The sequence below is a fragment of the Chelonoidis abingdonii genome, chromosome 2, assembly GCF_003597395.2.
Source record: "Chelonoidis abingdonii isolate Lonesome George chromosome 2, CheloAbing_2.0, whole genome shotgun sequence".
NCBI classification, from domain to species: domain Eukaryota; kingdom Metazoa; phylum Chordata; order Testudines; family Testudinidae; genus Chelonoidis; species Chelonoidis abingdonii.
In genome coordinates this window covers 77,388,184-77,400,283 of record NC_133770.1, presented here as the reverse complement: position 1 = coordinate 77,400,283, position 12,100 = coordinate 77,388,184, and the positions used below count along the sequence as shown (strand labels likewise).

The following is a 12,100-nucleotide window of genomic DNA, read 5'->3' as shown; positions in this document are numbered from 1 at the left end:
TTCTGTTGAACATGCCCTTAAGGCTTGAGCCTGTGCTCCAGTATTAGGCCCTAATGGTTCTGTACGCCTGGAAAGGCTAATGATGCCCGATGGACTGTTTACCCAATGTTTGTAGGGAGTGCAGGTTATTGGTTGGTAGTGACACGGTTCTGTTCCCTTGCAAGGGGTCTTTCTTGATCACACTGTCCTTCTCTGTGTTGCCAGTTTTGGGTGGGGCCTGTGTCAGCAAAGCTGGTTTTCATCTGTGCTAGCTAGCGTGTCCGCACTGCTGATTTCTTTAGCCAGTAGGTTGATTCATGTCGGTCCAGGTGCTGTCCAAGCTCTATCATGTTCTTGACGCTGCTGCATGGAATGTCTCTACACTGTTTGATGGTGATTGGTTCTGTTCTGGAGAGAATTGCTCGGTGCTCTGTTCTCAGGTCTGCACCACTGCACTGGTGTTCATGAGTCTTCTCTTTCTTTCCCAATATGTTCTTCAGTACTGTTCAGTTTCTTGCGCTGGTGGCTCTGTGTTATGTGTTGTTTGCACTGCCAGTTGAGGAAGTACACCTTGGAATGGTTCTTTGGGGAACAGGGCATTTATTTTTGGCCTCTGCTTCTCTGTGTATCCCTTAGCCCTGGGTACCAGTGGTAAGGCACTTGTTTAGCAGTCTCTAAGGGCGTTCAGACGGAGTTCCACGCCTTGTATTTTTTCATAGCCGAGTCTTATCCTTAATCGTCTACACCCTTCTGTAGTTCCACCAGCTGACTAATTCTCTCCGAGTCGCCTTGATCTTATCTCCAACCTCATTTTCCCAGGGTGGTACTACTGGTTGTTCTTCTTGTTCGTGTAACCAACATTCTCCATGGATACGAGGCTGTCATATATCCCAGTTCATTGGTTTGAGTTATGGTGTAGTAGGGAGTTGTCATGAGGCTCTACTGGCATCTTTCTACATACCATTTGATGGTACTTTTCTCCACTGAGCCTTGTAATCGGTCTCGAGGATGTGACTGAGCTAGTTATTCATGATTAATGCCTCATATCAGCTGCTGTGCTCTGCAATGGAGGGATGGCAAGTGAAGTTTCAGCTCATAAGGTGTGGGCTGCAACATCTACACTTGTTCTTCCAGCTCTTCTTGAGTTGGATGTAGAGGTGGTTTGGTTTAATGGCTCCAACAGATCCCAGGAACAACATCAGAGCTCTCTGTCCAGAAGAGTGCAGTGCTAGGAACAGCTAAGATACTGCGCAGAACCCTCAAACTCCCAGGCCTCTGGTAGAGGACCCGAGGTTGAGGAAGACACATACCACCCATAGGGGTGAGAGGGGAATTTTATATATATATATATACACATACACTTCTCACTATATGTTCCATTCTATGTGCCTGAAGAAGTGAGCTGTAGCCCACGAAAGCTTATGCTCAAATAAATGTTAGTCTCTAAGGTGCCACAAGTACTCCTGTTCTTTTTAAAGAAGAGAATGTTCAGTTAGTGAGTATTAGCATCCCTATTTTTCACTGGGTAGGAAATTCCAAAATGTAGGTTATAAATAGGATAAGCAATAGTCACTTGTTTATAGTATGTTTGATTGTTGACTGATGGTGCACTTCTCTGATAAGATATAACAGGTTAGAGAGCTCAGATGGCAGATCCAAAAGGCTAAATATTAAGAGGAACACTTCGCTAATACAGAATTGGATGACTCAAGGAACTGATAATGGGATTAGCCTTTAGGGCATCAGTTTGACTTTGGTCCTGGTCTGTGACTGACGATTACTATCTGAGGTATTCTATTAAATGAGTTGGTAGCTTCAGTCCAGTTCCCACTGGATGCGTGTCTGTCTACATTGAAAAGGTACACTAGTGACACATTTAACATCCAGTTTCAGAAGAGAAATCAAGGATTGCTTGGACTCTGAATAATTCTCTAGTCCTAAGAGGTCTGTTCTGTTCAGGGTGTGTGATGGTAGTGTAAGAAAGCATGCATTTGCTGTGCTGTAGTGGTTCTGTGGCTGTTGTCTTTCTCTCATCTGCACAAGTGCTAACAATTCATTTCCCCACCAGAAAACTCATTGCAGCAGCATTTTCTGCAGTCAGTAGTGGAGTTATGCATCAAGAGATATAGAAGGCGGCATCAAAAATTGGTCTGAGGTCTGGATTTTTGCAAAGCTTATTTTGTAGGTTTCTTTGCCCACAATCATTTATTGGCACTTGTAAGCATCTGGCTTTATTTCCTGTTGCAAGCTTCCAATCTTAAAGCTGGACTTGGCTTACTGATTCATCAATGCCTTGTATTAATGCAGTGCAGTTATGATATTATGATACACCTGTATTGTTAACATGCACAGTATAACCTTCATGCTCTTGGACTATTCATGGGAGAAAATCAGTTTGCCTACTAACTGTTCATGCAATCCTCATCTTCTAAACATGAATTGCTTTTAGGGGTCATGATGATAAAAGAAACTTCTAGAATTAAGAGAGCTAATAGACAAACCTGATCCTCACTTTAACAAATGTTTCCAAATATTCCAGGACCTTCTAAAATGATATCCTTGCATATTTTAGGGTTGACTTGAGTCATAAATTGGGCAAGTAAAATAGTGATGTAAAGGTGACTAGACTGTGAATTAATATAATGGAAAACCCGTGACAACAGCAAAGAACGTATTTGCTTTCTTTTACAAGGACCATTGTATTTTCAGAATGTTTCATACATGTAGAATAGTATGTTCCCAAGCAGGCATTTTGTTAAGGAAAAGTTGTTTGTAGAATCTGGAATGTTTTTGGAGAAAGTCATGAATCAGTCTATTGAATTTTGTTCAAAAAATTTTGGGCAGAAGTAGAATAAACTTCCTTTCCTTCCCATGGTGTTTTACTCACTATTCTAAGTTCCATTTTTGAGCACCTTGAAGTTTGTTCTATAACAGAAGTGAGGCTTTTTTTCAGAAAGTCTTTTTTACTTTTCAACACTGTGGTTCATACTCCTCAGAGAAATCGAGAGGGTAAGCAATTTATAGAGTTCAAAATAATTGATGCCACACTTTAATCTTGCCAACAGAATGTCAGTTGCAACAGGTATATGGATTAATGGAATCCACATACAAGACACTGTTCACAAAAAGCAGCTCATCACTTCTTGAAGCATTTTGGAAATCTTTAAGTGTAATGGATGAAAAACAATGAGAAACTGGGGTGTTCTCTGATGCTTTGCAGTACCTTAACATATAGTAAGTAGAACATAAACAAATTTAAGATTGAAGCCTATATAATGCTGTAGCTTCTTACATGAATTGGGCATTATATAACTCTTAAATGTTGAGAGAGATCCACTGTAGGAAGCTATCTGAATTGACACACTTTTTTGCTGTTTGTTTAGAAGCAAACATGTTCTTAAAATAAGGAAGCTGCTATCTCAGAAAAACTGACAAAGTTCATTCTTGTTTTGAGTTCTTGCTTGGCTGATACAGTTGGTCAAATCTTGACTACAACCAGCTTATACTGTTTACTATTCAGTTCTCTCACTGCCTCATAGGAAGGATGAAATGGAAGGTTTCTCTTTTATTGCTGTCACTTCGAATGCCCTCTGTCTGTGGAAACAAAAATTTTCCTCAGAATTTATCTCAATATTTCAGCCATTTGCTTCTGTCCTGAACTAGCTCCAGCCCACTGAGACTCAATCATCATAAAGTGCTCTGAGTGTTTTGGATGCATTTTCTCATCCTTACAATTTCATCCACTTCTCAGTAGGCCATTTCCTTCAATGTGAGTATTCCTCTCCCTATGTGTGTGATAGATATAAAATATACACATGCTCATAAGCAAAATACAGCAAGCTCCTCAGGGATCACTTAGTACAACAGGGCACCAGTCCTGATTGGGCCTACCCACTACTACAAAACAAACAGATAGTATATGTTGTGTATATGATTACTCAATAGTAGGACAAGGCTGCCTGAGTGGCCCTCTGTGCTTCTCTTGTCAAATAATCGTAGTCTTTTAGAGTGTAGAAACTTGGGTCATTTTATTGAGATGTTAAAGTACTTTACTTTCAGGTTGAACATCAGAAATACTGACCTTGAAATTTTTATTAAGTTATAGCCCAGACTGTTGGTCACAGACAATAGACAGGTTGCATTGTCCCACAATTTTTGAGATGAATAGCTATGCTACTGGTAGCTTGGTTTTTCAATAGAAGATTCAGTTTAACTAGAAGTATCCAAGGAGTAATAATACAATTCCCTTTCTACACTTTTAACTGAATAGCACTTCATCTGCCCTAAAGCTTCTCCAATCCCAGTATTCACAGCATTTGGACTACAGTATGTGGTTGCCATTTGTCCTTGTACCTATGAATAGCTTACATCTCAAGCACTGCTTTTTACACCTATCAGCACAGATTGAGTGAGTCACAGATTTCTTAACTATATCTTCCGGATGTGACAACCAGCCATTGAAAAGTGCATTTTACTGAAATTTGCTTATTGGTCACCATTTTTTCACTTTCCCTGGCAGGGTGATACTGCATCCTGCTGAGAGGGCACTGACTCTTGTTTGTCCCTTATGAGCATTGTGTTTGTAAACCAGAGTTTGTATTCTAGATTCATAGCTATTGTAGGAAACTTAACTTGTAGTATCTAACTGACAATCCTCATTTACTAATCCTCATTAAATTTGTAGTGAAATGCTAAAGAGAAGTAGAGGTGGTATGGGCAATTTAGCCCCGCCCACTCCTTGTCACATACTTGCCCAACATGTGGCCAGTCCCATTCCCACTTCTGGATAGTTGCTACCTGTTTAAAACCTGGCCCTTGAACAGAGAAGCAGTAAGCTCCATGCCATCTCCCCACTATTGCTTCATGGACTGAGGATGAGTTCAGGACCTAGGAGCAGCAGGAGGCTGCTCATTCAGAGACAATGAAATAGATTCTTTGCAGGCAGAGATTCCAAGGCCAGAAGGGACCGTGGTGAATCATAGATCTTTCTGAGCCCAAGTAGATCATCCTGGTGCAGCATTCTATACTTGCCTTACCAAACTCCCAAAGATTCACCAGTCCCTCCTACCTCTATGTGGGAACGAGTTGATTTGGTTTTTGAGATAGTGCTATTTTATTGAGTTATGGTGAAACTTGCAAAATATATTTGAATAAAATTTGTATTAACTCGGATTAATGAGCACTTCGAAGCAGGATATGGGATCCATTAGCTGAAAAGTTGTCCTGTTCCACTAGGCATATTTCTGAATGTATATACACTATATCTTCTAGATACAAAAATTAAGAATTACATTTTAGTTGTCTTCTCTCTTCAGCTTCTACTAGTGCACCAGTACAATGTGTTGAAGACGTGGAGAAGAACCTCACAAAGTTATATTTGACTTCTTCTGGGGCAGTCTACAAAAAACCCTCTCATTCACAAAATGACAAACTTCTCTGCAATGTCATAGCTTCCCCTCTCCCAAGAGATGTAAAAATCCTGTCTGAACAGGCAAATCTCCAGTCATGGACAGATGAGAGACCCATCCCGGTTGGCAGCACAACCTGTCATGAACAAAACTCGTATGGAAAGAGCTCTCTGGAAGATAATTCCTGGGTGTTCCCAAGCCCTCCAAAACCTAGCGAGACAATGTTTTGGGAAATGAAAAATAAATCATCTTTGTCAAACTACCCAATAGATTACCTGGATCAGCGTAATCAAAACTACCTGCACAAGAGCTAAGTAGTTCGTGAGACAGACTGGGGCTGATTCTGAATAGGTACCTGAGTACTAGAACTTTTTAAAGAGAAAAGTAGTTTAGCTGAAATGTGGAGATAACTACTTTTTGTCTTGTTCCAAGATTGGGGGAGGGGGGGACCTGATTACTCATTGCTGTAAATCAGGACTAAATCAAAGGAGCTATACTCGTAATACAGGTGTAAGCAAATCAGAATCAGCCCCTAAATGCTTGGTCCTCTTATACTGAACATGACACACACTTGCAAATATTACACAGACTGAATATTGAACTCTTGGACTAAATCAAAATAATCCAGCTCTGCATTTGTTAGCTGTATGTCCATAACACTGCTCATAAAGGCATTTGGTATCCTGTGTTAGAAACTTCTTGAAAGCTGTGAGCTTACCTCTGACAGAAGTGTCTTTCAGATATAAAACTCTCAGGTAAAGAATGGAATTGGAATGTTATTTTTACCCCCTCTGGTTTAGGATAGTCACTGGATTTATAATGTGTGATATATGTCAGGAAGAAATGGTGAGATTTATAGGGTTTCTTCCAAAAACATGTTTATGTAACATGTATAAACCAAAACTGCTAGGATACACTGTTTAGACAGCACCTTTTCTTTGGCCTTACTGTAAGTATTTAAAGATCATAAACAGATGCTGCTGAAAGCTGAAATTCACGGACATAGTTTTTGACAAAGGAAATTAATTGCATTCTGCGCACACTGGTGCCTGTTATAGAATCACCTTAACCAAAATGCAATGATCTTTGTGCCTCATTTGTGTATCACCACAATCTTTACTTTAACTGTATCGTTTCTAAGGCCACCAATATTTTTTTTTGTCACAAGAACAGAAGCCTTAACTTGAGCAGCTCAGATGTTAAGTATTAGTGTTCGAAGTACACAACTGTGCCATATCGATGGGGTTTTTCATCTGTTTTGTAGAAAACTAAAGTGTTTCAAATTATGAATTTGCCAACTTTATACAGTTGAGTGTTCATATACTGATGTATGTGGTTAACTGGTATAAAGACCAATTTCTCTTTAAACCAAGGAAGCTTCTAGGCCAGAAGTTCTCGAACTTCTGTATTGGTGACCCCTTTCACACAGCAAGTCTCTGAATCAGACCCCCCCCCCCCATATAAATTAAAAACACTTTTTTATATTTAACACTCTCTTATAAATGCTGGAGGCAAACTGGGGCTTGGGCTGAAGGCTGACGGCTCATGACCCCCTGAGGGGTCATGACACCCAGTTTGAGAACCACTGTTCTAGGCAGTTAAGTCTTGCTCTTTGGGAGAGCAGTTTTAGAACTATTTGGCTTCATACACCAGGTTTAAAGTGAAATGGTTGGAATGTACAATACTTACAAGGAAAATTCTACATTGGGTATTCATATTCTCAGTGAATATAAAGTTTAATTGGGAGTAAAATGATTAGTACTGGTAATTGTTCTCTATATACAGGGAACAAGCATCCAAATTCACGGTCTACCTTAAGGTCAATGTAAAGAAAAAATGGATTTCACAACAGTTAAGCAGTAAAATATATATTTAAAAAAAAAAGCCAGTAACTTCTGTAGGAAAGTTATGACTAATGCAGCCATATCAGTGATGTACTATAAAAGTGTGATATGTGGGGACTACTTGACTTATGTGGGTCCACTCACTCCTCCCTCCCCCCGCCCATGCATTCAGTACTTCATATGATAGTCCAATACATAAGAAAGAGATGGCTTTTGTCTATCTTGAAGTCAAAAGAATGTCTGATACCATCTATTTTATTAGCAAACAGCATACATAAATAATATGCCTACCTTTCACTAGATATGTTTTTATCTTTCTGTTATCTTGCTCACGTATACTGGTTTGTCTGTGATTAATGGAAATAGTGTCAGATGTTGGAATTTATTCTACCAATGAACATGGCTGACTCAAGGGAGTACAAACTCTTGCAAAGTAATAGAACAAACCCCAATATGCATAAAACAGATCCCAGTCAATAGGCTTTAGCTGATAGAATCAACTACCTGTGTAATAACAAAGCAGCAGAAACTATTTCTCATGTGGCTGCGCTATATTGTATCTAGTTCTAATGTAATTTACTGGGTTTACTCCCTTGGTTACAAAGATTTTTGGTAAGTTTAGTGTATTCAACAGCCATCAACCTGATTAACAGTTAGAATTATGCAAGGAAGGAATCCTGTTGTGTAAAATTTTAAATAAATTTATTTTTGTTTGAAATGGGCTTCACTTCTAAATCTCTATGGGCTTTGGCAAGCATAGTGTTTCCTTTGTTGCTGCTCTCTCAATTCCTTATTTTTAGGTTGTGTGCAAAATGGGGAAGAATTCGAATCTGAGCACAGATCAGTGAAAATATAAAAGATTAAATTCAAGGTCCCTTCTTAGCCCTTAGGAGAAGTGTACACCTCCACAGATTGTTCTGACATGTGGAGGAGGAGTATTCTCCTCCTGGGCACATGAAAGTAGATTCTCCCTCTCCTCTTCCAAAAGTGCCCCTTTCCAATCTTGTGCAGCCTAGCTGTTTACAAGAAGGTGAAGAGTAAGACTTCAGCATGAAGCTGCTCTGTTATCTGTGCAAGGAAGTCCCTGGGCCTAGGCCTCTGCTACAGGTGTGTGCTGAGGAAGGAAAAGCAGCACTTGGTGAGGGGGACTGCTAGATTCTGACAGATGAGACAAGGTGGAGCTTGCTGTGTAGGCTGGAGTTGCAGTCCACTAATAGCAACAAGCAGCTCTACCATAACCCTTGAAAAGAGAAGCTCTGGGTTTGGAGTCATTTGGGAACGGGCCAGTTTCTGAGGTGGGGAGGCATTTGTTGGACCAAAGTCTACAATCAAATCTTGACTAAAAAGAGCAATTTAAATCATGCTTTTTGTGGCTTGGAAGAAGTTTTCCATTTTCAAAAATCAAAGGTTCTTATTGCACATGCTCATAAATTGCATGCTAATGCCATCACAAAGGGTAAAGAATGGCTGTAGGTTGTTTTTTTTTGTGGGGGGGGGGGGGTTTGTATAAGAAATCAAAATTCAGTCCAGTTGATCAATGTGTAAGTGGGGGTAGAAAGCAAAAATCCCCACAACACAAGTAAAAATTTCCTCTGAAACTGGGTAAATTGTATAAATTAAACACTTTTTGAAAAATCAAATTGTTAGATTTCATGACCCATGTGAACTGGTCACTGCTGTGACTCACAGCCCTACTCATCCTTGATGGAAGTAGTATGAAAATGTTACAGAATATTGAACTTTTCTTGGAAAGACATGGTTAGTATTCTGTCCTAAACATGGTTTGTTGCTTTTCATATCAAGTGAACATAAAGCAAGTTGACTGCATATTAAGTATTTGGAAAGTTGCTTATTTCCCAGGTATTTTTTACTAATTGTTAACACTGGCATAGTATAAACTTAGAGGCAGTGTCAATTTTAAATTCAAAAGGTAGTAAGTTTCAAGAACTTATGTCCTGAGTCTACTGACTGTGGTTTTCTCCTCCCTTGTTGCTGTGTGAAATATCCAGGCCAAGGAGGGACAAGAAGTGAAGCCCCAAAACTAGTTTCCTCTAACGGGTTGCCAAATGTATGAAGTGAACAGATTTTTTTTCATCTCTTCTAGTTACAATAAGCTTGGTAGTGGTTGCAATGACAGATTTTTTAAAAAAGTCCCTTTACGTTGATTGTCCCTTTTTGTTTTCAATTAAGAGTACAAATACAAACTAAAATCGTACTTTTCCCCATAAATATAGAATAGGGAACAGTCTTGTTCCAAATGCTGATCAATGTTTGTGGGAAGGTTTTATGCAGCTTTAACACTACTGGTCTGCTGTAGATCTAGTATATTTAGCTATGGAGTGAAACACCTGCTAAGTTGATTAGGGGCAAGCGAGATGTGGATCATGTGCTTAAAAAAAAAATCTCTTATCTGAGGGCCAGTATTTTTTGATAAATACAACTGTTTGTGTTGCTCAGACCAGCCAAATTTGAAAGGTAAACATGTCTGTGTAAACTGAAATGTGAGTGAAAGTGACAATTAAGGGGGATGGAAGAAATAAGGTGCAACTTACCTGGGGTAGTGGTGTAAGCAAGCCTGGGGCCCCTTCAAGCTGAGGACGAAGCATGATTTTTATATACCTTCCCCTGCCACACTGGAGCGTGCCTGGCTCATCTTTGACTTGCAAGGCAGAAAGAATGGAAGAGTGTCTTCAAAACAGGAACTTATGAGGGGAAAAAGGCCCAGGAGGGCTATGGCATTGCTCCCTGCTTCCATTGCAGGTCGGGAAACTCTGGAGGGGGGGAGAAAGGAGGCATCTATTTCAATCTGTCGTCTTGAATGACATGTTTTTTGGTTCCTTACTTCCTGGTACGTGGGGATTCACTGCTGAGTGAGCGTAGGAAGAGGGGATGCTGACAAAAACCATAATGTTTAAACATTTCAATATGTTCACCTTCCATTAAAACTTAACCAGATCAGACTTCTCCCAAGCAGTTGTGTTAAACAATCTTAAATAATGGAAGGGGCTCTACAGGGGCAGGAACTATACTGCCACACAAACTCTGAGACTGGCTGCTGTGCCTGTTAGTTCCTGCTGGCCCAGGAAGGAATTGAGCAGGTTGCAAAGATACTAACAGGAGATGAAAGGCAGAAGCACTTATGAAATAACTGGCGCCCCACCTTAACAGCTAATGCTGGGAGTAGCACTGAGTGGCATTGGAGAGGCAGAGTTCAACACATTACCATCACCATGGCCAATGTAGTGGGAAAAACTTGAGGGAAACTTTCACAGGCAAAAATTAACTATGCCACCCCTACTTACTCCTCAAGCAATCCTAAAAGGATTTCAACCTAAGCCCCCACTGCATTGGAGGCTTGCATCTCTCTGCTATAAGTGCTCAAACAGCTTCTTGACATGGCTGGTGTCGTGGTTACCTCTTATTTTCAGATAGCACTGTGACATCTTAAGCGAAGTTTTTAAGTGAAATTAACATGTTGGAGAAGTGTACAACTAAATCTTTCGTGGTGAAGGGGGAAACCTGAATCTTTAACACTTTTATCCTGAACTCGAGACAGGGTAAGAAAGATAGATATGGCTGCACGTCATTTCAGTCCTGTACAGGAGACATTCTGTGGCATACTGCAGAGATGTAGGCAAAAGAAAGTAAACTACAAAACCAGATCCTTCTCTAATGTGAGTCAGCATAATTCTGTTGATTGTACTGCTGTTACTCTGCTGGTATTAGTGGCTCTGACCCACATAACTACAGAGCAGCAATGACCTATCTACATTCAATCAATCACTAGCACCTGTTTGCAGCACCTACAATATTAAAAATTGAAGGTTTCAAACTCCTCATGAGGCCAATTTTTGGAGATAGTGGCCCTGATTCAGCTCTCACAGTGACTTAAGACCCTTGAGTTGATGTACTCCAGACTTGCTGATCTCACACAGATCAATGTATTAGTCTCCTTCATTTTAATGCTTTATATTCAGACTCCGTTGTGTCTCTCAACTTAGCTGCTACCTTTTCAGAACACTAAGGATTTACCTGCCTGAATTCCACTTTTGCCTGTTAGAATTTCGAGCGCCAAGTTCAATATTTAGGGGTTTCTCCAACAATACAACCCAAACCAAGCTCGAGTCCTCAGCCAGTAACCTGGGACAATTACAGATCACGCCATGGGCACCACTAAGAGGCAGTTCTTCCCCTCTCAGAAATACAGAATGTGAGTGTAGAAAAGAAACTTTTATTAAAAGGAGGGAAGTAACCTGGCTTTAAATTGAGCAACCACCACCACAAACATAGTTCATAAACCATCAGCAAAAGACCCACCCTCAAATAAGTTGGGTAGGGTCCTTTTCAGTCAGGTTCTTAAGGCCAGCAACCAGAAGTCTCTTTCATGTGCCCTTCCCATCTCTGCACCCTACTCACAGTTGTCCTTGGTCACTGCAGACCCAGAGTCCAGAGGTGCAGCCAGAGAGTTCACCTCCCGCCGTGGTTGGAGGTAGGGTAAGAAGGCACTTCACTTGCTCATGGCCCTGCCAGCTGATCAACGCTCTGCTCCTCTTCACTGGCAGCCCTGCCACTGGATCTCCATGCCACCCTGCCGAACACATACTAATCTGCTGGGATGTCTTCAGATCCCACCACATAACACAGCTCTCAGTGATTTCAGCTGTCAGTAGGGGGAGCCTCACTGCTGGTACATACTGGGCAGTCTCTTGCATTAGAGACACTGTCCAAAAACAGGTCTAACATTTAGACCTAGGTATCAGTGATTTCAGCTTTGTGATGTGTATCAAGACTCTCAATTGAGTCTAAATTACCTGTTATTAATTACACAGTGGAGGGAAAAAGGGTCAAATGGTGTCAGGCCTGTTAGGC

General features: G+C 40.6%; 1 protein-coding gene across 2 annotated transcripts in view; it reads left to right on the top strand.

The window, feature by feature from the left end:
• Nucleotides 1-7,949, top strand: part of AZI2 (5-azacytidine induced 2) — a 52,596-nt gene extending 44,647 nt beyond the window's left edge. For both annotated transcript variants that reach the window (XM_032790021.2, XM_032790020.2), the window contains exon 8: nt 5,295-7,949. In XM_032790021.2, coding sequence (XP_032645912.1) covers nt 5,295-5,701 — 407 coding nt within the window. In that variant the 3' untranslated portion in view covers nt 5,702-7,949. The remainder of the gene's footprint in view (nt 1-5,294) is intronic.
• Nucleotides 7,950-12,100: the final 4,151 nt, after the last annotated feature.